The 27,645-nt window shown below is 47.5% G+C and overlaps 1 protein-coding gene across 3 annotated transcripts in view; it reads left to right on the forward strand.

Annotated features, from left to right (window-relative positions):
• The window catches only part of CDH13 (cadherin 13), a 1,055,068-nt gene that overhangs the window by 960,684 nt on the left and 66,739 nt on the right, over positions 1-27,645 (forward strand). For all 3 annotated transcript variants that reach the window (XM_044931221.2, XM_025269790.3, XM_044931222.2), the window contains 2 exons: positions 392-574; positions 3,958-4,211. In XM_044931221.2, the coding sequence (XP_044787156.2) occupies positions 392-574; positions 3,958-4,211 (437 nt within the window). The remainder of the gene's footprint in view (positions 1-391; positions 575-3,957; positions 4,212-27,645) is intronic.

Here is a 27,645-nt window from a genome sequence, read left to right on the forward strand (position 1 = left end):
CCTAGCGCAGTCCCTCCTTTGGCTCCACCTTCCCCTTGGGCCTCGTGGTCATCTGCATCCAGGTGGGGAGAGAGAAGGGGGCCCAGAGGAGGCACAGCTCTTCTCTCAACACTCACCTCCAGTGAGCCCAGGCAAGCTCTGACCAACATCCCCTGATGAGAATTCAGGCTCATGGCCCCACGTAGGGCTGCTGCCAGAACCTGAAGCCTGTCATCTGTCGGCAGAGCACAGCGTCATGGTCTTCCTCTGTTTTGCTTTAATATTTAATGAGACGCTGGGGGTAACGTGCCCCGTACCAGGCATGTCACAGGAGCGCCATCACTGGTCTTCGCTATGTTGGTGGTGTTTTCCCAAAATAGTGACAGTTATGGTCTGCTTTGTTTGTTTACAGTTTCAAGCCACAGTCGAGGAAGGAGCCATGGGAGTTATTGTCAACTTGACAGTTGAGGACAAGGACGATCCCACCACGGGTGCGTGGAGGGCCGCCTACACCATCATCAACGGGAACCCGGGGCAGAGCTTCGAGATCCACACCAACCCTCAGACCAACGAGGGGATGCTGTCCGTCGTCAAAGTAAGGGTGCCTCCAGTGCTCCTCCTTCCTTGCCTGAGCACCCAGGGCCCCCAGCTGAGGATAAATCAGCCCCAGTCTCCCCCTCCCGGAATTAAAATAGAGAAAGTCTCCCGCTTGAGGGAGTGCTTTTACCCTCACAGCCTTAAAACCAGCCCGTTCCACAGGTTCCAAAAATCTTAAACTTGCATGGAACCTTAAAACACATTCTCCAGACATTTCATAGTTAATTATCAAAGATATGCAAAAATGGGACCTGTGAAGGTTTCCTAAAGATCCATACTCAAATTGTGGATTATCACATTTCCTCTCAATCTTTCTTAGCAGAGTCTGGATTACTCTCTTAAACACAGCAGATAATTACACACGGGGTGATCCTCAGTGTGAAACTGCCTGTGAGCACGTGGCCCTGCATGCTGACCGCTCTCTGCTGCGGGGAGTCTGGGAAGGACATGTGACCACAATGGAAAGGGAGGGCTTAGCAACGTGGGAGGGAGGGGGAGGCAGCAGAGCGTGAGTGGCTGGTGGTCCCCATGTCCTGGAGGAAGGGGTCTGGGAGGTTCTGGGAGAGCTGCCGCCAGACCAGGCCATCTGCGGAATATAGCTTCTTTTCTGGGGGCTGAAGCAGTTTGCCTGAGAAGCAGGAAGCAGCTGTGTTTACGGCAGCCAAGTGAGTGGACAAAGCAGGAACGTTGCCACCTACTCCCTGTGTGTCCTCACCTAAGATGCGTAACTGTTTTCTGTGCCTCGGTTTCCTCATCTGTGAAACGAGGTGCCGGGACAGCCCGCCTCTCCAGGCTGTTGTGAGGAAGTCACCAGCTCATAAGTGATGGGCACTTGGTGCCTGTGTGTGTTTCCAGTGGCTGCTCTAACAGTGACCGCCAACATGGAGGCTTAAAAGTCCAAAACCAGGTTCACGGGGCTGCAGGTGGTGTGGCTGGCCCCTGCTGGAGGCTCCGGGGACAGCAGGGGAAAGTGGAATTGTGTCCTCATCCTTCCCAGCTTCTGGAGCATCCCTTGGCTCGTGGCCCCTTCCAGCATCTTCAGAGCAGTGCCCTAGCGTCTTCATCTCTCTGACTCTGACCCCTGCTTCCATCGCCACATCTGCTCCTTCCTTTGACTTTCCTGCCTCCCTCTTTCAAGGCTCCCTATGTTTCCGTTGAGCCCACCTGGGTAATTCAGGCTTCTGTCCCCAGTTAAGGTCCTTAGTTTAATCACATCTGCAAAGTCCCTTTTGCCATGTAAGGTAACGTTCCAAGGATTAGAATATGGACATACTAGGGGTGGGGTCATTATTCAGCCTAGCCAGGCTGTATAAACATTTGCATCAGCAAAGTTCCATAATGCCACTGGGGGTAGAACCCAGTGAGAATGTCAGATTTTAGAGACGCTTCCTGCTTTGTTAGGAGGACAAGGGCTCTGGGTTTCTCCCAAGCCTGCCCTTTTCAGAACTTGGTCCAAACTGAACCCCAAACATCTGCCTGCAAAGAGCAGCTCTGCGAGTTCCCAACTCCTCTTCCCTCGTCAGGACTCCCTGGAGATCCTGACACTGCCCTACGCTCAGCACTGCAGTTTCAAGGCCGCGAAAACCGTAAAATAACACAGCCTCTGGCTGTTGTCTGCATCTCATCCAGGGTCCATAAAAGGTGGCAGGCAGTTTTCCAGACCTGCAGCTGTAAGACAAAGCTTGGGTAAACATACATCCCCACGTAAACCCTACAGGAGCGCAGTTCTCCCAGCCTGTTTGCTGTGGCTTGAGTGAAATAAAATACAAGCAAAGCTGGACTGGAGCACAGTGTCCTCCTATCCCCACACTCCCCCTCTGACCCACCATGCTGTGAGTCTGAAATGTCCACATCTACACGAGTCACCTGGAACACTAGCCAAAATGCAGAGTCCTTCATGGGCTTGCATATTTGGGGCTTCACTTGGGCAGGACAGAGATCTGTTATTAGAAAGGAGGCAGCAGTGGTAAATTATTCTTGTATTCCAGGGAGGGAACCACAGTATAGCTCCTGGGTACCAACAGCTTTGTATCTGTTAGGGCTTAACACCCTAACACTCACCCTGATGGGAGGAGTTCTAGGTGGGGGTGGGAGGGGCAGTCCTATTATTACCAGGAAGTATTTCCAGGTCAGCACTTTGTGTGTGTGTGTGTGTGTGTGTGTGTGTGTGTGTATGGGCCTGTGCATGTGTACACACATGTGCATCTATGCGCTTTCACAGGTGTGGAGTGGGCTGCTTGCACATTAGCTGTAATTATTATAGAAGTTAGTGTAATTCTGCCTAAAGTTCCCCCCACTCAGCCTCTCTGATTACACCTTGTACCTCCTGTGCCCACAGAGCTCTTTCAGTCCTCACCCCATCCCACGTTCCCAGATCCCTTACAGCCTGCACTGCCATCCCCTTCCTTCTGGTTGAGTGTGAATCACCTCCCTGGACTCATTTTAGTCTCGTCCTCCCAGCAGGAATGTCCATTATGTCTTAGGTCTCATGAGTTAGCTAACTCATTTTCCCGGTAAACACTGACATAAAAATTGTGTCCTTGTCTCACCCAAATGTCTCCCCACACACACTCCCATCAACAGGAAATGTCACCCGCACTGCAGCTAATGGTTTAGAAGGAAAGTGGCAGCGTGGATGTGGTCTGTGACAGTTTATGGTGGGCAGGCCACCACGTTCATAATGTCTACAGTGGGTTTCCTTAATGTCCTCTGATGTTAGTCTACACAGCACCAGAGGAGGTAGACACCAGAGCCCCTTTGCATAATCACCTAGAAAGGGCCTCAGCAGGGCTGCTCATTGGTGGGAGAGCCTGCCATGTATCTGGCATCGCATCCTCCTGCCCAGAAAATGGCAATAGAGCCACTGAGTCTTAAGGCCAAATGAAAATGCCCCCACAGGCTTCCCAGTGCCCTCAGGGGAGGCAGGGCCCTGCAGCTTAACCCCTCATGTCTCAGCCTCCCGAATCCTTTTCCTTGCATGACACTCTCCTAGAATAACATGCACCCACTGAAGCCCGCAGGCGTGATGGAGTTTGGGGTCACAGGCTACAGGTGGGAAGGCTTTTAATGTCAGCATCATCAGGGAATCTTACTCAAAGAGATCTCACACCCAGAGACCCAGATCTCCGAGACTCATGTAATTGCTATGGTTATTTCTCAGTCTAAAACCCTCAACAACTCCCATATCTAACTTGGTATCTGTATGTTTCATACTCTCTTTCTGAAAGAAGGCCCCAAGTTGCATAAAACTTCTTAGTCCACAGAACCTGGATCCATCCCCGAGTGTCTGCACGGCCCAGGGGCTGTCAGAGGGCCTCTGTGCAAAAGCGCCCACCTTTTGTGGCAGACCCATGTTCTGAGCACCCCCTCTCTGCCTTCCAGCCTCTGGACTATGAGATTTCTGCCTTTCACACCCTGCTGATCAAAGTGGAAAACGAGGACCCACTAGTGCCCGACGTCTCCTACGGCTCCAGCTCCACGGCCACTGTCCACATCACTGTCCTGGACGTCAACGAGAGTCCAGTTTTCTACCCGGACCCCATGATGGTGACCAAGCAGGAGAACGTCTCCGTGGGCAGTGTGCTGCTGACAGTGAATGCCACGGACCCCGACTCCCTGCAGCATCAGACCATCAGGTGGGTGAGCGTCTCCGTGGCCAGAGGCAGGAAGCAGGCAGGAGCGGCTCTTCCTTCCGGGTTACCATTGACTTACATACATTACATACACTGCTTAATGACCGGGCTGAGCAGGAAGTTTGTGTCATGATGAAGAGTTGGTGGCCAGTGACACCAGGGAACCAGGCTGACTACACGGGGAAGCTGGCCCTGTCCCTGGTTCCTGGCTGCAGAGCAGCCCGGGAGGAGAGGGGCTCCAGGGCTGTGTTCCCACAGGTTCCCAGGGCTCTGCCGGTGCCAAGCACAGTGTGGAAGGAGCTGCCACCCAGGGCCCCTTGCATCTCAGATGCTTAACCTGCTCTATCAGTGGCCACAGCTTCATGAGAAAGGCTTGGCCGACTCCATGTACAGTTAAGGGTATTAGGAATTCAGAGAGGTTCAGTAGCTTGCTCAAGGCTGCCCAGCTTAGTAGTGGAAGAATCAGGATGGAGACACTGTGGTTCAGTATGCAAAGTCGGTGCTCTCGGCCAAGTGCTCTGAACTCTGAACTGTTAAGGGGAAGGAATAGATGTTCCCTGGTACTTAGAAATGAACCATCGGGGTTGAGTTAGCTCAGTCAGTAAAGAATCTGCCTGCAATGCAGGAGACTCAGGTTCGATTCCTGGGTCGGGAAGATCCTCTGGAGAAGGAAACGGCAACCCACTCCAGGATTCTTGCCTGTAGAATCCCATAGACAGAGGAGCCTGGAGGGCTACAGTCCATGGGGTCCCAAGAGTTAGACATGACTTAGCAACTAAACCACCACCATCAGGGTTGAGTTTTCCATTGATGACTGGCAAGCCAAAAAAAAAAAAAAGGTTCAAATTTTTAGTCTTCTTTCCTTAAGCTCTGTCCCGTACTTCAAAAGAAGGGATTTTCATAATGAGATTTAATTAAATGAGCATTATCTGCAGTGCATCTTGTGCTGGTGGAGACGAGCTGCCCTCCCTGGGGCGACGTTTCACAGCAAACACATCGGCAGGCAGGTCCAAACATGGGCTTGTCTCTGCAACGGGGAGTGATTAATCTTCCTCCTCCAGAACAGAATCTTCTCATAGGAGATACCTATAACCATGTATCAGACACACTTCAAATAAACATGTGTCTTATTCTCCTGATTTGAAACAGCTGGAAACATGCCGCCATCTCCATGTCGGCCACAGGACCGTGGAGCAGGCTGGCAGAAGCTATTTTCCAACCCAAACGGGGGTTTATTTTTTACAACAAAACTTTCTGAAACTCCAGATGAACTAGATACAAGCACAAAATAAGGCCAAATCCTATAATCATGTGAATCTGAAGTAGCCATTCTTTTTTTTTTTTCCTCATCTCCTTTTATTTCCCCCTTTTCTGTGTAGTGTTTGACAAAGGAAACACAAAATTTAAACACCAAAGAGAAAGATCAGGAAATCTGTCACTTAACACACTGTAAGGTAGTTGTACAAATTTAGGATGTCTCTGCTGCTGCTGCTGCTGCTAAGTCGCTTCAGTCGTGTCCGACTCTGTGCGACCCCATAGATGGCAGCCCACCAGGCTCCCCCATCCCTGGGATTCTCCAGGCAAGAACACTGGAGTGGGTTGCCATTTCCTTCTCCAATGCATGAAAGGGAAAAGTGAAAGTGAAGTCGCTCAGTCATGTCTGACTCTTTGCGACCCCATGGACTGCAGCCTACCAGGTTCCTCTGTCCATGGGATTTTCCAGGCAAGAGTACAGGAGGTAGAAGAGGTGACTCAAGGGTGGGTAGGAAATGCACTGAAATGGGGTTGATGTTGCTAAGCTTGGGATACTGCCTTTGCTGGGTAACGCGGGATGCTGGCAGGCATGACAATGTTACTGCAATGAGGAGGGGCTGAATCAGGTGTCTGGGATCTGGGAGTAGATGCCCCACTAAGGTGGGACGGACAGGGAAGAGGCGGGTCTGTCGGGGTTCTTTGTTTAAGACCAGCTCTGGCTGACTCGGGCAAAAGGGGAATTTGTTGGAAGATCCTAGGAACAGTTTATGAACTTTTCCCCACTGGGAACCACTAGTTTTTCTCTGTATCTGTGGGTCTGTTTATGTTTCTTATATGCATTCCTTTGTTTTCTTTTTTAGATTCTAGTATAAGTGGTAACAGAGTATTGGTCTTTCTCTGCCTTATTTCACTAAGCATAATATTCTCTAGGTCCATCCACATTGTTGCAAATAGCAGGATTTCATTCTTTTTATGGCTGAGTAATATTCCACACGTATTTGTGTGTATATGTATACACCACATTTTCTTTATTTGTTCATCTCTTGATGGGCACTTAGGTTACCTCTATACCTTGGCTACTGTAAATAATGCTGCTATGAACATTGGGCAGAATGATGTAGCTTTTCAAATTCGTGGGGTTTTTGTTTTTTTTTTAATATATGCCCAGGTGTGAAGTTGCTGGATAGTGGTTCTATTTTTTTTGTGTGTGTCTGGGACCTCCACACTGTTCTCCATAGTGGCTGCACCAATCCACATTCCTCACCAATGGTGTACAAAAGTTCCCTTTTCTCCACATCCTCTCCAGCATGTGTTACTCATGGTCCTTTTGATGATGGCCATTTTGATGGGTGTGAGATACCATCTCATTGTGGCTTTGATTTGCATTCCTCTGATGATCAGTGATGTTGAGGAGTTTATAGAATTGGAGAAGATGCTTGGACTGAGGCTGAGATAGCACAGGAATTGTTGTACCTCTAGGTAATGCAACCTGACAGGCTGGCGCTGCAGGCTCTCACAGGGAGAGTGACCCACCTCCAGCCACTGTCCACAGTTGGGTCATTCAGCTCACAGTTCATATGTCAGGGCAAGTCTCCTTTGCCTGAGCTGGGGCTATGCACCCCCAACTCAGGGCCCCCTGGCAGTCAAAGAGGTGATATTCCCAGATGTGGCTGCACCTGCCCCCACCACAGGCAGCTGATTGAGAAGCAGGAAGGAAACCCATCTGGCAAATGGGGTGTGGTGCTTGGAGTATGGCAAGAAGCAATGGCCAGCAGCCCCAGCAGACAGAGTCAGGAGACGTGATTCCCGCCTGGAGAGGAGCAGGTGACTGGCGAGGGACTCCAAGGCCAGCAGGATTTGAGCTTGGAGAACAGACCAGCAACTGGACCTGGAATCCAATGGTTCCCCATTCTATCTCGCATGGAGCGTTAGAGGCACCCACTGTGAGAAAAGGAGATCAGAGAAAGCCATTTGTAACTTACTAGACATGAGGCTTGTGGTAAAAAGCAGGAACAGAGACAGCTCTGAAGAGCTTCCAGTTTCCACAGTACAGCTGGTCATCACAGGTGTGGTGTGACCCTCAGTCACAAGTAGCAAGGACCCATCTCAGACTGACTTTTTCCAGGAGTGCCGGTGCTGGCCCACAGCATCGAAAATGAGGGCAAGGGCATTCAGCATGAGGATTCCAGGGCTCAGAATATATTCCTTCCCCACCTCTTGACTCTGCGCTTAACCTGGTTTGGCTTCATCCTCAGCTGTCTCTGTGCGGCTGTAGAGGGTCAAGGCACCAATAGCAATTCCGGGCCTCAGTGCTACCAGAAAAAAAGATCCCCCCAACCAGAAGTATCTGCCGGAGGGCCAGGTGTGGGTCTCCCTGAGCCAACTCGCACACACACCTCACAGACAGAATGGCAGGATGGCGAGAGCTCCCCGGGGCGAGTCCTGAGGCGTGAGCCCACTGGGAACCCGGCATCCAACCACAAGTACCTGGGAGGTGGCTTCCCACAGGAATGCCCAAGGCCCTTCCCAGAGCATGGGAATGATTCTGAGTCATCAGGGGCCACAGAGAGCCACTGCGATCAAGTTCAATGTCATGGTCCCCTCGGAAAATATAACTGAGGTGTTCCTGTGGCTGTTTGGCTAAGAACTGTAGCACTTACAAATGGGTCTGGCTGAGCAGTGTCTGGACAAGTCCCTTTTCCAGCACTGAAAGCAAAGTAAATGTGTGTGCATGTATGAGACACACATTTCTCTCTCTGGTCTGACTCTTTGGACACATTCCTTCCTGCTGAGATCCAGAGTTGCCTAGAAGTGACCCTTTCTCAGCCTGGCACTGACTGGACCTCCCTCCGCCCTTCCCTCTCCCCCCCGCCACCCGCCCTTCCTCTCCTGGCACTGGTTCTGAGCTCCATCAAAGGCAGGCATAGCATCCCTGACAGGTTCAGCTGTTGTCACAGGAACTCTTCGGGGAGAAAAGGCTCATTAATTATTTGCAGCCTTTGATCCTGTACACGAGAAGTCGTGTCCCTGAGGGGCAGTGTGTGCAAAGGCTGAGCAGGGCTGAGGGGAGGGGCCAGGCTGGCACAGGGTTTTCTAATCATCCACACTCAACTCCCCAGAATTCTCAGAAAGACATGATGACCTTGTGTCTGTGGTGGTGTTGGTGGTGTTTTCTTAATGATTCCTCGGGGAGCAGGCATTGGAAGAGGGAAGAACTTTACACTGGGAACTCCTATTTTTATCTCAAGGAGAGCTCTGAGTTCAACTGACAAAGTCACATGTACTCCAAGGGTCTTGATTCCCAGCAATAGCTTCACCCTGGCTCTGCACTCCTGCATGCTATCAGGGTGTCCCTGTGTGTGTGTGTGTGTGTGTGTGTGTGTGTGCAGCTCTGTGTGTGTCCACGTGTCAATCCCAGTGCCGATTACTCTTGGTCTATCCTTTACTCCATGCATCTCTTCCTTGTCTGCCTCTCTGTCTTCCCCTGCCTGTCTTCCTCCCCACTACTGTCTCTATTGGCATCTCCCCCATCCCTCTAGGACCGTCTTTCTCTCTTGTCTCATGGCCGTCTCGTCTCTGTCTGCTTCTGTTCCTTCCTTCCTCCCATTCATTCCTCTCTCCTCTCTTCTCTTTTCTCCTCCTCTTTCCCTCTTCTTCTTTCTCCTTCCTCCTCCCTCTATCCCCTCCCTCCCCCCTGTTCCTCCTCTTCTTTCTCTGTCTCTGCCTCTCCCTCTCTGCCTATCTCTATATCAATATCTCACTCCAAGACTGTCGGTGCCTCAGCTCCAATAACCCCATCTCATCTCAGATGACTAGCCAGGCACTCAAGGCATCTTAGCGCAATGAGAGACCCGGCACACCCGGCCAGTATCCTGACAGCCTAATTCAGTTCCTGCCCCCACCGCGACAGGCCTCCTCCCCGAGGGCAGGCAGGCTCCCTCCCTTCCCAAGACAGGAAAACTCCTCCCTACCCCCAACCCCCGCAAAACTCAGGACCTCACTTCTGACTCATCCTGTCCTGTCTTTGGGGATGGAAAACACGTCTCAGACACAGTAGTTCCGCCCTGCCACTGGGTGCCCTCTTTTATCTCACTAGGGAATATTAAAACCAGTGAAAGGCGCCTTGATCTCTGAGAAGCCTGTAACTCTAAAGACAGGAGGTGTCCAGGCTTCAGAGTGAATATTCTCACTAAAAAGCCTGCGTTATTAAAGCTTGTTTAAAAGCCTATCGCATTGTGCTCTTAGCCAAATCCGAACGGACAGCAGTGGGCTATACAGATAAAATTCTTCTTCTTAATGACTTGTATCTTCTTATCCTTATTATAAAGTTAAGATAGTTCATGGAGGAAACTTTTGAAAAGGTAGTTTGGAATAAAGAATCTAATTTTAAAAATCTGTGATAGTCCCACCCAAGGAAATCTCTTTTTAACAGCTTGGCTATATCTCTAGTCACATGTTGGAGTACTACTTTTTATTTTCAAAATTGGCTCACATCACCCACTTTGCTTTGAAACCTGCCATTTTTACTTCCCAATACGTGATGAATCGCTTTCCATGTCAAGAAATAGCCACTATTTTTAGTCACTGAATATGCATTCTACTACTCTATTACACAAACATGCTCATTTATTTATTCATTCCCTTGTTGTTGGCTATTTAGACTGTTTCCAGTCATATGCAATTATTTTTGTAAAAGGTCAGTGGACATGCTCGTCGCTAAATTGTTTAATGCATCATTAATTTTCTGAAGAATTTTCTGAAAATGCTGTGCAAAAGTGTTGATGTTGCTAATGCTTTTTGTCATATAAAGAATTCTATTTTTACCTAGGCAATCATATTTCTATTTTCCCTTATGACTTGAATTGATGGTTGGAAAGTTTCTCTGCTCCAAGGTTATGTGAACATTGACATGTTGTAAAATAGAGCTGGTTCCCATAGCCCAGCCTCTCAACACGCAGAGGCAAAGAGACTGGCTTCAGCTCTCAGGACGGAATCTGCCTCCATGAACACCAGACAGGGATCCGGCACTTCTCGAGGACATTTTAGTGTCTCCAGTGGGCAACGGACCCATGCACCTAAACTTGTGGGCTAATTATTGTCAGAAATACCAGCTCAATGATAATTATGCTAAGATGGAAATGACTGTATTTCCCCAACATCCTCCAACAGTGAGATGAGAAGCAGGGACCAGTCTCACCATGGCATCAAGTCTGTTACTTTGGTTACTCTAGGGATATGGCCAGCAGCTCCATCATTTTGAGTGGTCCGAGAGGACTTATTTCATTCTCTGAATGATCAGGGGATTTCTATTGAGGCAGCCAAGTAGCAATTCCAATTCCAAACATTTTTTAGACAGAACTCATCTTCTCTCTCTGGTCTGTAGTAAACAACCTTATAGCAGAGACTTCTGCCACACACTGAACATGTAAGATGTGAGCTGAAGAAAAATATTGTCCTTGCCCAAGTGAAATTACCCTTTGCTGCTCAAGCATTTCTGGGAAAAAGGATCATTCATCCTGGAAGCCCCACAAGTGTTTGTCCAGCAGCACTGTATCTGTGAGGATTAAGTTTGGCTGACTATAAACAGAAAATTGAAAACGATGGTGGTTCAGAGAAGATAGAAATTTTTTTTTTCCTTGTATAAAATAAGTATAAAGCAGCTACGGCAGTCCAGGGTGGATGGCAGTTCCACAAAGCTAGCAGGGGCCCCGCTCCTCCTGCTCGCCATTCAGTGGCCTCTAAGCTGGCAGTCTCTGCCTCATGGGCTGTGTTGGCTGCTAGTGCTCCAGCCTTCACATCTGTGTTTCAGGCAGTAGTTTGGGAGAGAGGGAATACAGAAGGGAGTGTCCTATATTTTAGGCAGTCTTCCTGAAAGTCAAACACTTTGCTATTTGAATCTGATTGGTCAAAATCAGTCTCATGGCCACAACCTAGCTGCAAGAAATACTAGGAAGCATGGTCATTTTTAGGTGGGCAGCAACCAGCTTTTAAAAGTGGAATTCTTTACTAAGAAAGGGAAAAAGAGTGGATATTGTAAGGCAACCGGAAGCTTCTTCCATGAACACCTTTGGGTATTGAACCTTTCTGTGTAATAAAAGACAACAGGATGAATTTTACAAGATGAATACATGCCATGAAATTAGATTTTACACAATCAAAATAATAGATAATTGTGTTGCCAAAGACAACTGCTTGAAAAAAAGCACACGCATTACAGTTTTCCATTCATTCCTTCACTGAATTCATTCGCTGGCATTTGTTCAGTGCGTACCACGGGCCTTACACTGCTGGGTGCAGTGTTTCCACTTCTGGAAGAAATGGTCTCTGCCTCCAGCCTCCAGGGAGCTTATACTCAAAGGAGCAAGAGCAATACCCCAGGAAAAAAAGGAAGAGGGAGGGGAAAAGGGAGAGAGAGGTAAAGGAAGGAAGGAGAGAAAGAAGCTGTCTCCTTGGAAAGTAGGGACCAGTGGTCCCCAGCTGGGGAGAAAGAGCCTTGCAACAAAATTATTTCTTTCCAAGCATCATTGTCGTCTCACTGGTCAACAGATTCCTACATCCCCCAGAAATGCCACCATCCCCATGCCTTTGAGCTGGTCTCTGCCTCCTGGGAATGGGGTACCAGACTAAACCAGGCAAAGATTGCCAGGCCCCCTGGACGCATGTTTTGCATAACTAAGATGCCTGACATTTTCATATAAAAGTTTACCAAAAGCACTGAGGGCAGTCTTACTTAACTCTCACAACCACCCTGTGAATAGGAAATGATGCGTCTACCTCTTTTATGTGGAAAAAGTAACCTCTCTGAGCCTAGGTTTATGGGAAGAAAACATACAAATGAGGTGAACTACCGGGGCTTATCTCACCACCACCTCGCCCATGTCTGTGTGTCTTTCTGAGGTTTAGGCATCCCCTGCAGGTGACTCCCTTACTTGCAGACTGCACTGCCACAGGCTTTCTGAAAGTCTGCTGCTGCTGCTGCTGCTGCTGCTAAGTCGCGTCCGTCGTGTCCGACTCTGTGCAACCCCATAGACAGCCGCCCACCAGGCTCCTCCATCCCTGGGATTCTCCAGGCGAGAATACTGGAGTGGGTTGCCATCTCCTTCTCCAGTCTAGTATAACGTTTATCACGCTTCACTGTTACACTGTTCTTTTCCACTAACCCTCGGCCTCTGTGAGGGTAACAAGCATGTTCACCTCCATCCCTGATAAACCATCAGGGCTTCATCAGTACCGTTTAGTTAATTAAGCGCTCAGGCCCAGCACCAAGGCCTTCAGAACTTTTGTCCTTGACAAAAATGTCAAGGACGCAAACACATAATCTGCCATCGCCAAAATTTGAAAAGGAAACAGCAAACTCAAGTTAATAAAGACTGAGTGTCCACAGCACCATGACTTCAGCCATGTTGAATTTAATATTTGAAAAAATGTCATTACATTTCCAAGGGCTTCCCCAGTGGCTCAGCGGTAAAGAATCAGCCTGCAGTACAGGAGACTTGTGTTCCATGCCCAGGCTGGTAAGATCCCCTGGAGGAAGAAACAGCAACCCTCTCCAGCATTCTTACCTGGAAACTCTCATAGACAGAGGAACCTGGCAGGCTATAGTCCATGGGGTCACAAAAAGTTGGACACAATTGAACCGACTGAGTACATTTGCAAATTATTTGTTGATCACACTGTAAGGATGTCTGGGTCAACACTAGAAAAATCATAGAGGATTATTAGTGAAATATTCCCATATCCGAATTATCCCAAAAGCAAAAGTATAAAAATTATCTCAAAAATTATGCATTTGCCATGTGGTACATTTCAGTCTGTCTGGTGTGACTTGGGAGGAGGCCACCATGGACAGAGAAAATTCTTAGAGGCCAAAAGGTCCTCTTTTATTATCTTATTGGAGTGTAGTTGATTTTGGAATAGGAAGTGGCAACCGACTCCAGTATTCTTGCCTGGAAATTCCCATGGGCAGAGGAGCCTGGCAAGCTACAGTCCATGGGGTCACAAAGCATCAGACGCGACTGAGCGACCGAGCACACACACACAGCTGATTTACAGTGTCGTGCTAATTTCCACTCCATAGCAACGTGACTCAGGTATACACACGCACATGCATTCTTTTTCACATTCTTTACTATTGTGGTGTATCTCAGGATATGGAATGTAGTTCCCTGAGCTCTACAGTATCCTTGCTGTCTGCCCTTTCCACGTATAAGAGTCTGCATCTGCTAATCCCAAAACTCCGCATCCAGCCCTCCCCCCGCTCCTTGGCAACCACAAGTCTGTTCTCTGTGTCTGTGGGTCTGTTATTGTTCTGTAGATAGATTCATTTGTGCCATAGTTTAGATGCCACATATAAGTGCTACCATACGGTATTTGTCTTTCTCTTTCTGACTTACTTTACCAACTATGATAATCTCTGGGTTCACCCATGTTGCTGCAAATGGCATGACTCCGTGCTCTGTATGGCTGCAGTGTCCCATTGCTTACGTGGGCCACCCCTTCTTTGCCCTCGCCTGTCAGTGGGCATCTAGGTTGTCTCCAGTCTCGGCTGTTGTGAACCGTGCTGCTGCAAGTGCTGCTGATCAGGGCGGGCGTATCTTTTGAATTATAGTTTTGTCTGTATGCCCAGGAGCGCGACTGCGGGATCATTTGACCACTCTATCTTCAGTTTTCTGAGGAACCTCCATACTGTTTTCCATAACACCTGTACCAGCCCAGCACTGGGCCTGGCCCATGGACGTGCTTGGTAAACAAGTATAGCGTGGTTTGCCAGCAGCTGGGGTGGAGTGTCTGTATGCAAGCATTTGCGCATAAGCAGACATGGCTTATTGTTTATGGATTACTATTATTTTTCGTCTTCAAGTATTGTCTAATGTCTCCCAACCATGGACATATTTGCATGTGGCTTTGTTTTAAACCAACCCCAGGGACAGGGAGGGGGATGGCCTGAGCGGGACTGATCAGCCTCACACTGGGCTTCCCAGGTCCATAGCCTTAGCCAAGGAGCCAGGTCCATCAGCCGCCTCTTTTTCCAAAACCATGAGCCAGATTGAGCCATTCTTTAAACACAGAATATGAGAATCAGATCCGAATTGGATCCTCATCTCTCTGAAAACCACTGCCCATTTTGTCCTGATTTCTCTGAGTCTTTTTAAGTCATTTCCCATCCCTTCCTCCTCTAGACTTGGAAGCTTTTAAGCTCCGAGTAGATTCATTCATGGTCTCAAACTGGTGCAGAATGCAACATGCGGTGATGAAAATTCAGTCCGAAAAGATTTGCTAAAATGCCCAATTTCAGGTTTTGCTGGTTTTCTTGGGACTCATTAAGTCTTTTTCTTTAATACCTCATTTAATCTAATATTGAGGCCCATTCAAAGGAAATCACACGAAAAAAAAATGATAGGAAATTGAGCAAAAATCATCAGCTGGCTATGTGGCATTTTGTTCTGTATCTTCTAAGACCTTTGGAAGCAGATGGCAAAAATCAGTTCCCTTGGAAATTAGGATTTTGTCATCATTATCAGTTCTCAGGAACACAGAGATTCAAAATGTATAGTAGCTCACCACTTATTGGGAGGAGAAAAGAGGGTTGCAACTCCTTTTGAAAAAAGAAAAAAAACAGATTTCAAAACCAGATTTAAGAGTTTAATTTGGGGTGACTCCTACCTTTTAAATTTTAATCAGGAGTTAAAGGCCAAATAATAACATTTCTGCCTGGGGAAATGAAAAGAGCCTCCATCCACTAAAATATATTATTAACACTTCATCTTAATTAAATGTGCTTACTGACCTCAATAATAGGATTTGGGGTGAGGTCATTTCTATTAGTTCTTTTTTTTTTTTGGTGAGGTATTTCTTTCTTGAGTCAACACAGAGCATAAAATGTAAATGAACTGTTTACAGTGGCACCTTTGTAATTTTTAATTAAAGTGATGTCCTTCCATTGGAAGATCATGGTGGCAATTGTTTTCTTGCCTAATCTGCTATAGAATTTTTAATTATTTATGAAATATATAGCTTACTCTTATTTTTAACAATCAGATTTTCTGTTATGAAGATGGCAATGAGAAACAAGATCTAATAAATTAAACAACTGAATCTTTATAGATTTAACAGCTTCAGTGGCTAAAAATAGAATTCTGGCCTTTATAATGATCCAGAGACGGAAGACTTTCATTATTAACCTCAATTAGAGGTGCTCGGTTTGGTTACTATGAAACATCCGACCATTTGGAAAGAGTTGAAAGGATATTTTACAGTTTACCCACCTTTTTAACATCCATCTACGTATTATTATAAACTGGCCATGGGCCAGACTTTCATTATTGAAAGCATGGTTTCAAATTGGTTACATTTTAATATAATTATAATGGTCACTGTTGGCAGCCTAAGAAATTAATTTTCAGAACCAATAAAGAAAATATTGACAAATGTTAATATTGTTTCTTGCTCAATGTTTTCTAAACTGTTAAATCTGCTTAGCTGTTTTGTTTTTTTTTCTGTTGTTGTTATTGTAATAAAGGCATTTGAATCAGATGAGGGTTGCTACAGAAGCTACCAATACAGCATTGATTGAGAAAGCCACACACTTCAGGATTGCAACAGAAGTCAGTCAGGGAAGATAGCCGATTTATTTTATTATCTGTTTGTCTGTCAATCACCAGCCAAGGAACACGCCTTGGGCGCTCACGAACAGCTTATCACAGCATCAGCACCGACTCAAGTAATGAAACCGCAGACAGCTGAGTCTTGAACTAATTCAAGAAGCGCACTTCATCTCTGCTCCCAGTTTACTCTCCAATGAATCCTGAAGCTCTGTTTTCAAGTGCTGAGACACTCAACTACAATTCTCTTGCTATGTTTAATTTGGAGGTTTCCCTGTGTAGTCTAACCACACGGACAGGAATCTCAGGATACAACCAGACTTCATGTCACCGACTTTAACAGCCTCAAACCCTTGTGTGGGGACTGCACACGTGCAGTGGGGCCTCTGGATTTGGATGAGGGCTAGGGCGGAATAAGCCACCTCTTTAATCGTTAGATTTTTATTCATTTCACAAGCGCTTAAGGAGGACCTACAATATACCAGGCCCTTTTCTTGGCACTGGGGATATAGCAGCAGGTGAAACTGTTGAAAATATCTGTCATGATGGAGATTATATTCCTGTGGGGAAAGGAGAAAACAATCAAGAGGATAAATTTAAAAATAAATAGCATAGTAGCAAAGAAAAAAAAGCAGAGAAAGCAGTAGGGTCTGACATCTCAGGAAAGAGCTGAAAGAACTGAAGGGTGAGCCATGCAGATATCTGGGGAAGAGTGGTCCAAGCTGGGAAGATGACAGGTGCAAAGGCCCTGAGGCCGGGTGTGCAGGGTGTGTGATGTGGGGGGAGGTCAGTGTGCCTGTGCAGAGGGATCGAGGCGGCGGGAGCAGAGGCCAGAGTTGTGTGCGGGTAAAACATTCACTCTAGATCAAACACAAAGTGGGAAGTTAAAGGCTCTAATGGTTTTAGAAGAGAGTCTGTGGGAAGGGTTCAGGGGAGGGGAGAGCTCAGAGGACCAGTGGGGAGGGCACTGCAGTGATCCAGGTCAGGGAGATTGGACTTGGCAGCAGCAGTGGAAGCTGTGAGAAGCAGGCAGACGCTGGAAACGTTCAGAAGGTGATGGTGTTACCCAATGCAAGTTCATATGCCCAACACACAGCGAGGCCAAACAAACCCAAACGCAAAATATCGGAATCTGGAGCAGAGAAAGCTTTATTGAAGAGCCACCCAAGGAGAATAGGCGGCTCCTGCTCGTAAAACCCCTGAAGTCCCTGAAGGGTTTCCGCAAAGCATTTTTCAGGGCCAGGAGAGGGAGGGGCGTCCCAGGGTGCGTGATCAGCTCCTGCACAGTTCTCTGACTGCTGGGTGGGCTTCAATCCTGGGGGCTACCTGCTCATGATCGAGTAGTTAGTTTCTTCCATTTGGTAGTGGTTTTAGCATCTGAAAAACTCAGGAAATAAGCATCATATATTATCATCTAAGTACTTCAGGAAGGAGCAAAAGCAGAAGCTCCGGGGAAGGGGTTACAACCCTGAGCCTTTGAGATCCCCAAAGAGGTGAGCAAAGGCGGGAAAGAAAGAGGGGCCCCCGGGGTGAAGCCCTTGGCTGTTCTGCCATTCTGAGGAGTGGCCCTGCCTGACGTGCTGTACACGAGGCCACTGCCTGAGAGTCACGGAGCCAGCGTCGTTACGTACAGCTCGTGCCCTTAGCTGGGCTGTCAGACCTTGGAGGGGCAGATCCAGAGTCTGCTAGGCACTGCTTCCCAGGGCTCCAGGGTGGTGTGGACACTCACAGCCAGGGGCAGGTTGGTCCTAGGTCGGCCTGGCTCTGTCCATCTCCTTCTCTTCTGTCATCAGCACCTTGTAATTCCTCCCGTGGTCCACTTTGCTAACACGTTCAGTCTATGTCAGCCTCTTTCTTGTGGCTACACTGGTGTGCTCACACTTACAACAGAGCCGCTGGCATTTACTGCGTCCCAGACACTGTTCTCCATGCCTTATATGTACCGTCACTGCTGATTTCCCAACGACCCTGTAAGAAAGGCGACCATCACCCAACTTCACAATTGAGGCCACCAAGGCTCAGGGAGATTGGAAAACTGGCCCAAGATCACAGGGATTCGCACACAGGAAAATAAATTGCAAGACAGAGCTCTCACCTCTCCACACTCTGCCTCCCAAACCAATACACAGAAAAAGCTCAGCCCTCAATGTGCGATTGCAGACAGACCCTAGAGCTTTTCTCTACCAGCTTTCTACTTTTCAGAATACAATTGCACGTTCCATTTCTGATTCTCACTTGATAGTCTTCAAATCTTTGACACATCTTTCTGCTGAATGTCACAGCAAAGCCTGCTGCTGCCCAGCTACCTATGAGGGCCACAGGGAGGTGGTCTGGCCAGAGCTCCCTGGACCAGAGACTGGTCCCTCGGGCAGGCAGATGTCTCGGCACACTCTTCTCCTCACAAGGAACCTCTTCTCACCGTCATCGGGCAGGGACGGCTTCACCTGCTGGACGGGCATGTGCTGCACGGTTGATGATGCTGCCATTTTCCCAGGCTGCCCCCACCTCTGGGCATCTTTCCATTTAATTCACTTCCATGTGCTCCCACATGTATGATTGTCTTAGGGAGAGCAAAAGCTCCATCATAAAATCCTTTCCTAATGCTGCCAAATTTATTAGAAGAGACTAGAAAACGTCAGCTTTGAAGGAGGTGTTTTCTTGGAGGACATGAAGGAAACAGCTCATGACTTTCATTCCATCAGAGGCTCTGGTTGCCTCCAGGAGCTGCCCCAGTGGGCTGCACTGGAAGGGGAAGGCCCCGGTCTCACATGGCCTTGCACAGAGAAGTAGCAGAGCCCAGGGCCCTGGTGGCCCCGCTGCCTGCCAAGTGCCAGACTTCCTGAGCACAAACCCCCACTCATCCATTCTCCAGGTGTGTAACCCTGGGCAGACAGTCAATTTCTCTGTGCCTGTTTCCCCACTTGTAAAATGGGGCCAATAACATCTTGGTTAGGGTCACTGTGAAAGAGAAACTGATGGTCCAGGTTAAGCACTTCACCTGAACCATGCCCAGCACAGCCCCCTTAACTGACCGCTCATCATTCTCAGCAAAGAAAAAAACACATCACCATTTTTTGAAGGTGGCTCTCTGAGAAGGAAAGCAGTGTTTTTCTACAGTCTGTGGTCTTCAGGCGTTAAGGACCCACAGGAGAGCAGGTCTCTGGAGACACTTATCAGGGAAGCAACTTAATGGATGCTAGTCACAACTCCAGGTTGATGGCAGGCTTCCATCTCTGCTCCTCCCAGAGCCCCTACCAGTGGTCTACAAGCTGGCCCAGGTATCACACTGCTAAAATCCCATTTGTGCCATTTCTAAAACCACCATTCCTAGGAAAATGGAATGGAGCAGGAAAAAAAATGTTAAATAATACATTTTGTCACCTGCCCTTCGCTTGCCCACAGGCAAGAACTCAGAGATGACAGGGCATATGCATGCACGGTAAACCATCATCAAAGACTATAAAGATTCTCCCAACTGGTGTTTGAAGGCTTGCAGCTTGACTCTTTGGTAGACAGGTGTGCTTGATTTTGCAGTCTTTCTAGAGTGTACATATAACAGTCATATTTTCTACTAGTAAAACTGTTCCTGGTTTGGGCATCATGATTGAATTTATCAGTATTTTAAGACACCCTGCAAATCACATAATGTTGGGCAAATAACACTGTGATTTGCAGGGACTCTGTCACCCAGACAAGTTTCAGATCTGGTTGAATGTTTGAAGAGAGAGGAAGCAAGCAGACCATTACCTAAAAGCAGAAAAGGAGAGCACAGTTCAGCACCTCTCATTATTTCTAGTCCCATATCTGTCAGGATCCCTGAGTGCAAGCAGCAGAACCAGCGTCAGCTACATGAAGTGGAATAAAATAAGAATTTACTAGATTGAGATAGGTGATCATAGACTGGATAAGTTGGGAAAACATGAGTGGCCACCGAATAAGACTCAAGAGGGAAGACGATGTGAACCATTCCAAAGGGATCAGCCTGGTTCTCATGTTACACTTCCTGTGTCTGAACCTGAACTCTACCACCCACCCCTACATCACTTACTGCACGTTCTTACTGGAGCTAAGTTGCACGTCTCTTGTCACTGCTACCGCATCCGGGCAAGGTTGGGATTGGGGCTGCCTCCCACCACCAGCGCTGCACAGAACAGGAGCTTGTCCAAAAGGGGTCCTGGGATCCTGTGTGGAACGATGAAGTGTGACAAACAGCCAGAAATGTCAACACCCACTAGAAACCCTTTCTGCAGATGGGAGTTTCCCACAATGCTGGTGGCCACAGCTCTCCCTGGGAGCACCCTGTGAGGATGGGCACCTGTGGTCTGAGGGACCAGCATCCGCTCGTTCAGTCACTCCACTGAGAGCTCTGTCTCAGAACGAGCACATGGGGCTCATGGGCCACAGGCAGGTCAATCTTCACAGGGCACCAAGGGTGGAGAAGGACACAGAGCCCGAGGTGTGGTGGTGGAGGAGGAAGGCGAGGCTCTGGGTTGACTCTCAGGGCCAGAGAGGGAGCACTGCCCCAAGACCTCCCACTGGGGATGGGGAGGTGAGCCAGGCACTCTCCTCGGTGCACAGAAATCTCAGCCATCAAAATAGATAATCTTTTTTTTTTAATTGGAGGATAATTGCTTTGCACTGTTGTGGTGGTTTCTGCCATACATCAACATGACTCCGCCACAGGTACACATATGTCCCATCCCTCTTGAACCTCCCTTCCACCTCCCACCCATCCCACCTCTCTAGGTTGCCACAGAGCACTAGGTCTGGAATCTAGAAAGATGGCCCTGATGAGCCTATCTGCAGGGCAGCAATGGCCATGCAGACATAGAGAACAGACTGTGGACACAGGGCGGGAAGGAGGGGGCCGACGAACAGAGAGAGCAGCAGGAAATGCACACATTACATCTATTTTACACAGTGTGTAAATGATATTTTAAAATCAAAGTTAGTACAAAAATTCATGATAAAAATATCAAATTTTTAAGGAAAGTAGGATTAGAGTGACTGAGTTTTCCTTTTGTGTCCAGCTCTGGTATGACTCAGCACAGCACTGTGAAAGCCACTTTTCTACTTTGGGCCCATTTCTTCTGAAAACTTAAAGGGCGGGATCAGAAATGCTTAATGATCCCGTGGCCCTGCAACAGGACTGAAAGTGTGTTCAGCTAAAACAAGGCAGTGCTGAGGACCCTCTGTTCCCTGAGCCTGCATCATGGTGGACCAGACAAAGGACGATGCCATTTCTTGTAAGAGTTAGAAATGCAAGGCGAACATAACCCCCTCACCTGTGGACTCCATGTAGCTGGGCTCAAAAGAAAAGAAATCTGTGGATTAAAAAAAAAAAACTAGACTGGAAAATAATTATATTTAAAATGGTTAGAGGAAAAAATTGGAACCATGAATAAAAAAATAGAGCATATAGAAATAGAAAAGAAAAATGCGAAAAGTAAGAAAAGTAAATGTAACATCTAGAAATCTCACCACTGCCCTGGTCACCATGAAGTGGGCATGGTTATCTCCATTCCATAGTTGAGAAACCAAGGTACCAAAATATGCTGAGGGTCGGGGAGTTTGTCAGTGGAAGGGATGGAATTCAAACTCAGATATATTTATGCCAAAGGATATTTTAACAAGAAAATCTTTCTTTTATTAATATGTTGTAAGAGAAGAAACTGCAATTTAAAAAAACAAAAACCAACCCTGTATCCAGTAGAATGTTCAGCTTCTTTAAATTCCCTTAAAATTTCTTCAAAATCCTGTTCCAGGCAGGATCTTTATTTCATTGACTGAGCTTTAGGGTCAGTGTTCAGAGAATCCTTCATCTCTGTATTATCTGTGTCTGGGGCATCTTTTAAAAACTGTAGATGGGAGTACCAGGGGATCCAGTAGACAGAGATCATGGAAAGATAACTTTTGGAGTCCTTGCCAGCATCCATCTGAATCTCCTTCGTGGAATGCCCACAAGTGAGCTGTTCTCTAAGACTGAAAATCTTTGGGCAAGTGATTACTATTTTATTTTTTACCCTATTTGTCTAAAAATCAAACATCTCTAGCTCAAAGGTTATATATTTCACAAGTACTTAAAACATAGATTGTCTAGTTAACATAGATAGAAGCATAAATAGAAACACATCGACTATCTTAGCAGGTCCTTCTCCAATTAGATCTTCAATCGTGCATTTCTTGCAACTCCACTGCACAAACTTGGTCTAAGGCACGCCGTCGTTTACTGGGCCGACAGTAATGGCCCCTCTGGCCCCCCCTTCCCTTCCTGCACCCTTATAACACACTCTCCGTGCAGCAGCCTCCCAGTCGGCCCTGCTCTCCCCACCCTTCTCCTCTCTCTCTCCTTCTGGCTGTCTCTGCTCCACCATGGTCTTCCGCCAGCACCTTCCCTACTCAGGAACGCCATGGAAATTACTCTCCCTGCCCAGAATACACATTCTGTATTTGTGGGTTCACCTACACACGAACAGCTACTTATAACCAAAAAATACTCGGGGTGTTTTCTCAGTTATTTGCAGATGGGCACAGAACAGTGGAAAATGTGTCCGTCAACACGTACATCCCGAGCTGAGGTCCAAGAAGTGATGCTCCGGCTTGTTGTTTCTGCTTAGGCTGTAAACACGTTTGCTTCTCACAGTCTGTGAGCTGCCAAGTTACTCACATTTTTGAGCTTCCTGTTGGTGATTTCACTCTTTGAGATGGTTCCCCAGGATAGGGCTGACATGCTAACTGCTGTTCCTGGGGCCTGTGGAGAAAAGTCGTGCATGAGATGAGCTTCTTTCAGGGATGAGTTGTAGTACTATCAGCCGTGAGTTCAATGTAATGAATCAACTGTGTGTGTGTGTGTGTGTGTGTGTGTGTGTGTGTGTGATGTGTCTTTAAACAGAAATACACATAAAGCAAGGCAAGGTTGTGTATTGCTTGGCTGATGAAAACATGACCAGACACTCATAGGAACCTAACCTGCATGCAGTTCAGTGTTGGCTAATCAGTGTTGGAGATGATGTGATAACTCTGTAACTAGGGTTGACCTGCCTGCCTGCCTGCATGTTCCCTACCTGTCCCCCTTCCCCAGACTCCTCGCCCTTCCTCTCGACTTCTTGAACAGAGCCTGGTACATAGTGGGCATTCAGTACAGTTTTGTCTACTTCATGAATAAATTCAGATAAACAATTTTCTAAGCATATTTTTTAACCAGGCTTTTAGACTTCAGTGACTCCTGTTCAGAGGTTAATATTTAATACCTTTTGCAAAGTCTGAAAATAGATTTCCATCAGGGTCTGACTTTAATAAGCAGTGTGGATAAATGCTCATTAAACTTCCATATTTGATTATGACGTGATGCTCTTCCTTGGTTTGAGCCTCCCCTTTGGGCTTGAGAGGATGGAAGATGTTCCCCTCTCTCCACTCTCTCCCGGTGTCCCTGGCTGAGCAGCTTGGCCCTGCCAGGTCCCCCCGAGGCATCACCTGGGGAGATGGCATTGCCTGGGTGTTCAGATACCACCGACTTGGAAAGCTGAGGAGGGCTGTGGGCACCTGTGTTTCAACTCCTCCTGGGGAGAGGGAGCCTGCCCTTGGAGGTCCAGTCTCTTTCCCATTCAGCCACAAAGGCAGCACCAGGAATACTTCTACCGCCAGCTGAGCCACCTGTCTCAGAGCCCTGAGAGCTGGATTTGACAGCAAGTAAGGCCAGCAAATCCTGAACTTGTTGCTTTAGTCACAGCTGCTTGCTCTGAATAGTCTGTTAGAACAGGAATAAGCAAACTTTCTCCACAAAGGTTCAGATGATAAGCAATGTAAACTTCACAACAGCTTTGTGGTCTGTCCCAACTACTCATCTCTGCTGTCATGATGCAGATCCAATGGATGTGGCTGTGTTCCAGTAAAACTTTATTTACACAAGCAGAGAGAGGGCCAGATTTGGTCTCTGCAGTCTGCCAACCCCTGCCGTACAGCCCTTCCTCCATGGAGGAGTTGATTTGTTTGTTTTCTGCTCTGAACTGTGAGCTCTTTAAGGAAGGCCTGACTCACATTCTCTGTGTTCACCTCAACATCTGGCGCAGAACCTGCCCCCACAGCAAGCCATCAGCCAACAGATGTGTGACTTGTAAGACACGGCCCCCCGAAACACCGGTGTTGCCAAACATGTCAAGCAGATGAGAGGCGCTCTAAGCCCCAGTGACAGCCCGCCTGTCCTCATCCTGCCTCCCATTGCCAGTACTCAGAAGAGCAGCAGTTTTTTTCTGACAACAGTGAAAATAATATTCCTGTATTCATTCAACAAACAGCGAGTGTGGGGGCCGCATCCTGGTGTCTCTGGAATCCGGCTGCCCGCGAGACTTCAAGAAGCTTGTAGTGAATCCTGACTCCGTGCCCTGAAGCATCTTCCCCAAGACTCAGGAAAATCCCAAGGTTAGGGAAGGAGGCCCTGCATTTCTAGCCATCACTTCTGGCTTCGGGTGTCCAATTCTGGCAAGTTAGTCCTGTTTCTTAATTGTCCTCCACCCTGTACATGTTTACTTAGTCCTGTACCTGTTATGTTTTTGCTTAGTCCGGCCTCAGCACACACATGCATACATGCATGCACACACATGCGCACACACACACACACACACACACACACACACACACACACACTGGCCATCAGCATCAGCACGTGGCACTTGTGACCCACTTAGCTGAGGATGTTGGAGGAGGAAGCAGTTACGTCAGATTACTTGGGTCTCAGCCCTGGAGAGCCCTCAGCCGCACGCTCTCCTCACTGCCCTGTCCCTCTGTATTTTTCACAGGACAGTTCACCTCCCAGAGGACCCCAACCTTAGCCCCTCCTCTCCTCTCTCCAGTTCCCCCTCCTCCCCAACTTACTTTCACAACAGCTTTTCAGAGGTATATAATGTGTTAAGCTCTGCCATAATGGACGCACCCATGAAACTATCACCCTGATCAAGACTGTACACAAACCCAGCACCCCCAAAATTGCCCCCTTTGTAGCCCTCCCTCCTGTCCTTCCTTTTCTGCACCCCACTGGTCTGCTTTCTGTCACTGTGCATTAGTGTGAATTGGGTATCTAGAGTCCATACTCTTTTCTGTCTGGCATCCTTCACTCAGCACATCTCTTGGCGAAGTGGGGCGGGGGGGTAGGGTCATTTGTGCCCCTGTTCTGTCTGCCAGGCTCTTCTGTCCATGGAATTCTCCAGGCCAGAATGTGGCAACCAAAGGCTGAACTCAAAGTTAAACAAACAAACAAAAAAAAAATATAGAGAACTTGGAGAGAAAGGATAGGAGTGGTATTTTAAGTCTCTATCCCCTAGTGTATTCAGACTCCAATTTTTAAAATTTGCTTCTTAATTCCATAATTAATATCAGCCTTCAGCTCCATGCTACTTTTATCTTCTTTTGACCAAATATGTTACATTAAATTAAAAATCTCAGTATAAGAACTTTGGAGGCTCCCTGAGTTTATGATGGGATTTTGTTTCCATTTCTTTGTGCTACCACCTTCCCCGGCAACCCCATCCCACACTCCATATATAAACTGGGAGGAAGGCAGCTTTCTTCTTTACAAACTGCTACTTCAGTTCAGTTCAGTCGCTCAGATGTGTCTTTGCGACCCCATGAACTGCAGCACACCACACCTCCCTGTCCATCACCAACTCCAGGGGTTCACCCAAACTCATGTGCATCAAGTCGGTAATGCCATCCAGCCATCTCATCCTCTGTCATCCCCTTCTCCTCCTGCCCCCAATCCCTCCCAGCATCAGAGTCTCTTCCAATGAGTCAACTCTTCACATGAGATGGCCAAAGTACTGGAGTTTCAGCTTTAGCATCATTCCTTCCAAAGAACACCCAGGACTGATCTCCTTAATGCTCTACAAATTAAGTGGGTAGCCATTCCCTCCTCCAGGGGATCTTCCCAACCCAGGAATCAAACCCAGATCTTCCACACTGCAGGCGGACTCTTTACCATCTGAGCCACCAGGGAAGCCCATTCTGTCTGTAGAATAATTCAGTTCTCTCCAGCCACCATCCCCCATGAGCTTTAGGCTCACCCCTAACAGATGGACACATGTTCAGAAGAAAAAGATCCCCACTCTCTTTGGAAGACCTTGGTTGTTTTAAACAGCACATTTACACCCTGTACCTATTCCTTCATTCTTCACTTGGCTCAACAACTGTTTAAGAAGCAACCTACTACATGCTGTTGGGGACACAGTGGGAGTCAGGCAAATAGGACCTTCCTTTTGGGGGTCAGAATAAGTAAGAAAGCTAGCAGCAGAATGACTCCAAGTATAAGAGGTGTGATAAAGAAAATGGGAAACACCTCACAAGTTGTCTGAAAGAATGTATTTCTAGGGCGTAGAATAGGAGCTGGGGGTTGGAGTTTGGGGCTGAGGAAGAGTATTCATCTCTGTCTTTGGTTTATAAGTTTTTAGCATGTAATCTCATATTTCCTTTTTTAAGTTACTTAAATGCTATTTAGTGAGCAATATATGCTCATTGTAGAAAAATTAACAAACACAGAGAAGAATGAATAAGCAAATTGAAAGTCACCTTTAATCCCACCACACAGATATGGCCACCATTATATTTCATTGTGCTAATTCCACAGTGGAGAGACAAAGGAACATGTTTTGTTTCATTTTGTGTAATTAACCAGGCCATGGGAACTGCTATCAGCTTCCTGGGGAGCTGAGTTGTGTTTATTTTTTTTTAACAGCTACTAATTTTTGATTAACAAGGATGAATGTAACATTTAAGAGGAATCTAATTACACCCTCTTCCCCTTCTCAACAAAACAACATTATTCCCCACGAAGTGTGGAGTCAAGACTCTAAGGATGTATGGCTCTGAGCCGGGGAATTATAGGGGACATTTTTCATATCACTGCTTAGTCTTGTGAGTGTTCCAGCAGTGAGGTATCTCAGCTGCAGGTTACATCCCCAGCTGAAGCCAGGCTGGATAATAACTCACTTTGTCATTACTTAATTCTGTGATGGCCGCAGTTACTGAGCCTGAATAGAAAGCCTCAGTCACTGAAAAGAGGAGGCCCTTGGTGTCAGGATGTTGAGGGACAGAGAAGGCAAGTGGGGAGCTGACTGGGGCGCTGGAGTGGCTGCATGACTGAGCCTGATGATGGATGTGGCACCTCTGGTTCACTTATTTCCTATGTGACATATTTGCATGTTTAATTCATCAGCATGCTCAGTTGACACACATCCAGGGAGTGCCAGTCTTAAATGCCACATCCGAGTACTGGCCAAGCCCGGAGCACGGCTGTCCTCTCCACAGAGCTGACCAACAGGCCTTCGAGGGTGCGTGTGTCTAAGCCAAAACCCGAATGTCCACGCCCCTGTGTGGATTGGCCAACGTCTGGTGATTTCCCAAATACGTCACATTCTCCTCTGCCTTTGTGCTGGGACATCTGCTCAGAGTGCCACCCTCCACTGCCCATCCTGCCTCTCCCCCAGGACTTTCTAGGTCTGTCCACAGGGCAACCCTTCTTCAGCACCATGGTCAGCGCCCACCGATTCTTCAGCACCCCGTCTGTGTTCAGGGATGCTAGGAATTGGCATGTC

The sequence above is a fragment of the Bubalus bubalis genome, chromosome 18 (genome assembly GCF_019923935.1).
Source record: "Bubalus bubalis isolate 160015118507 breed Murrah chromosome 18, NDDB_SH_1, whole genome shotgun sequence".
In the NCBI taxonomy this organism is placed as follows: Eukaryota; Metazoa; Chordata; class Mammalia; order Artiodactyla; family Bovidae; genus Bubalus; species Bubalus bubalis.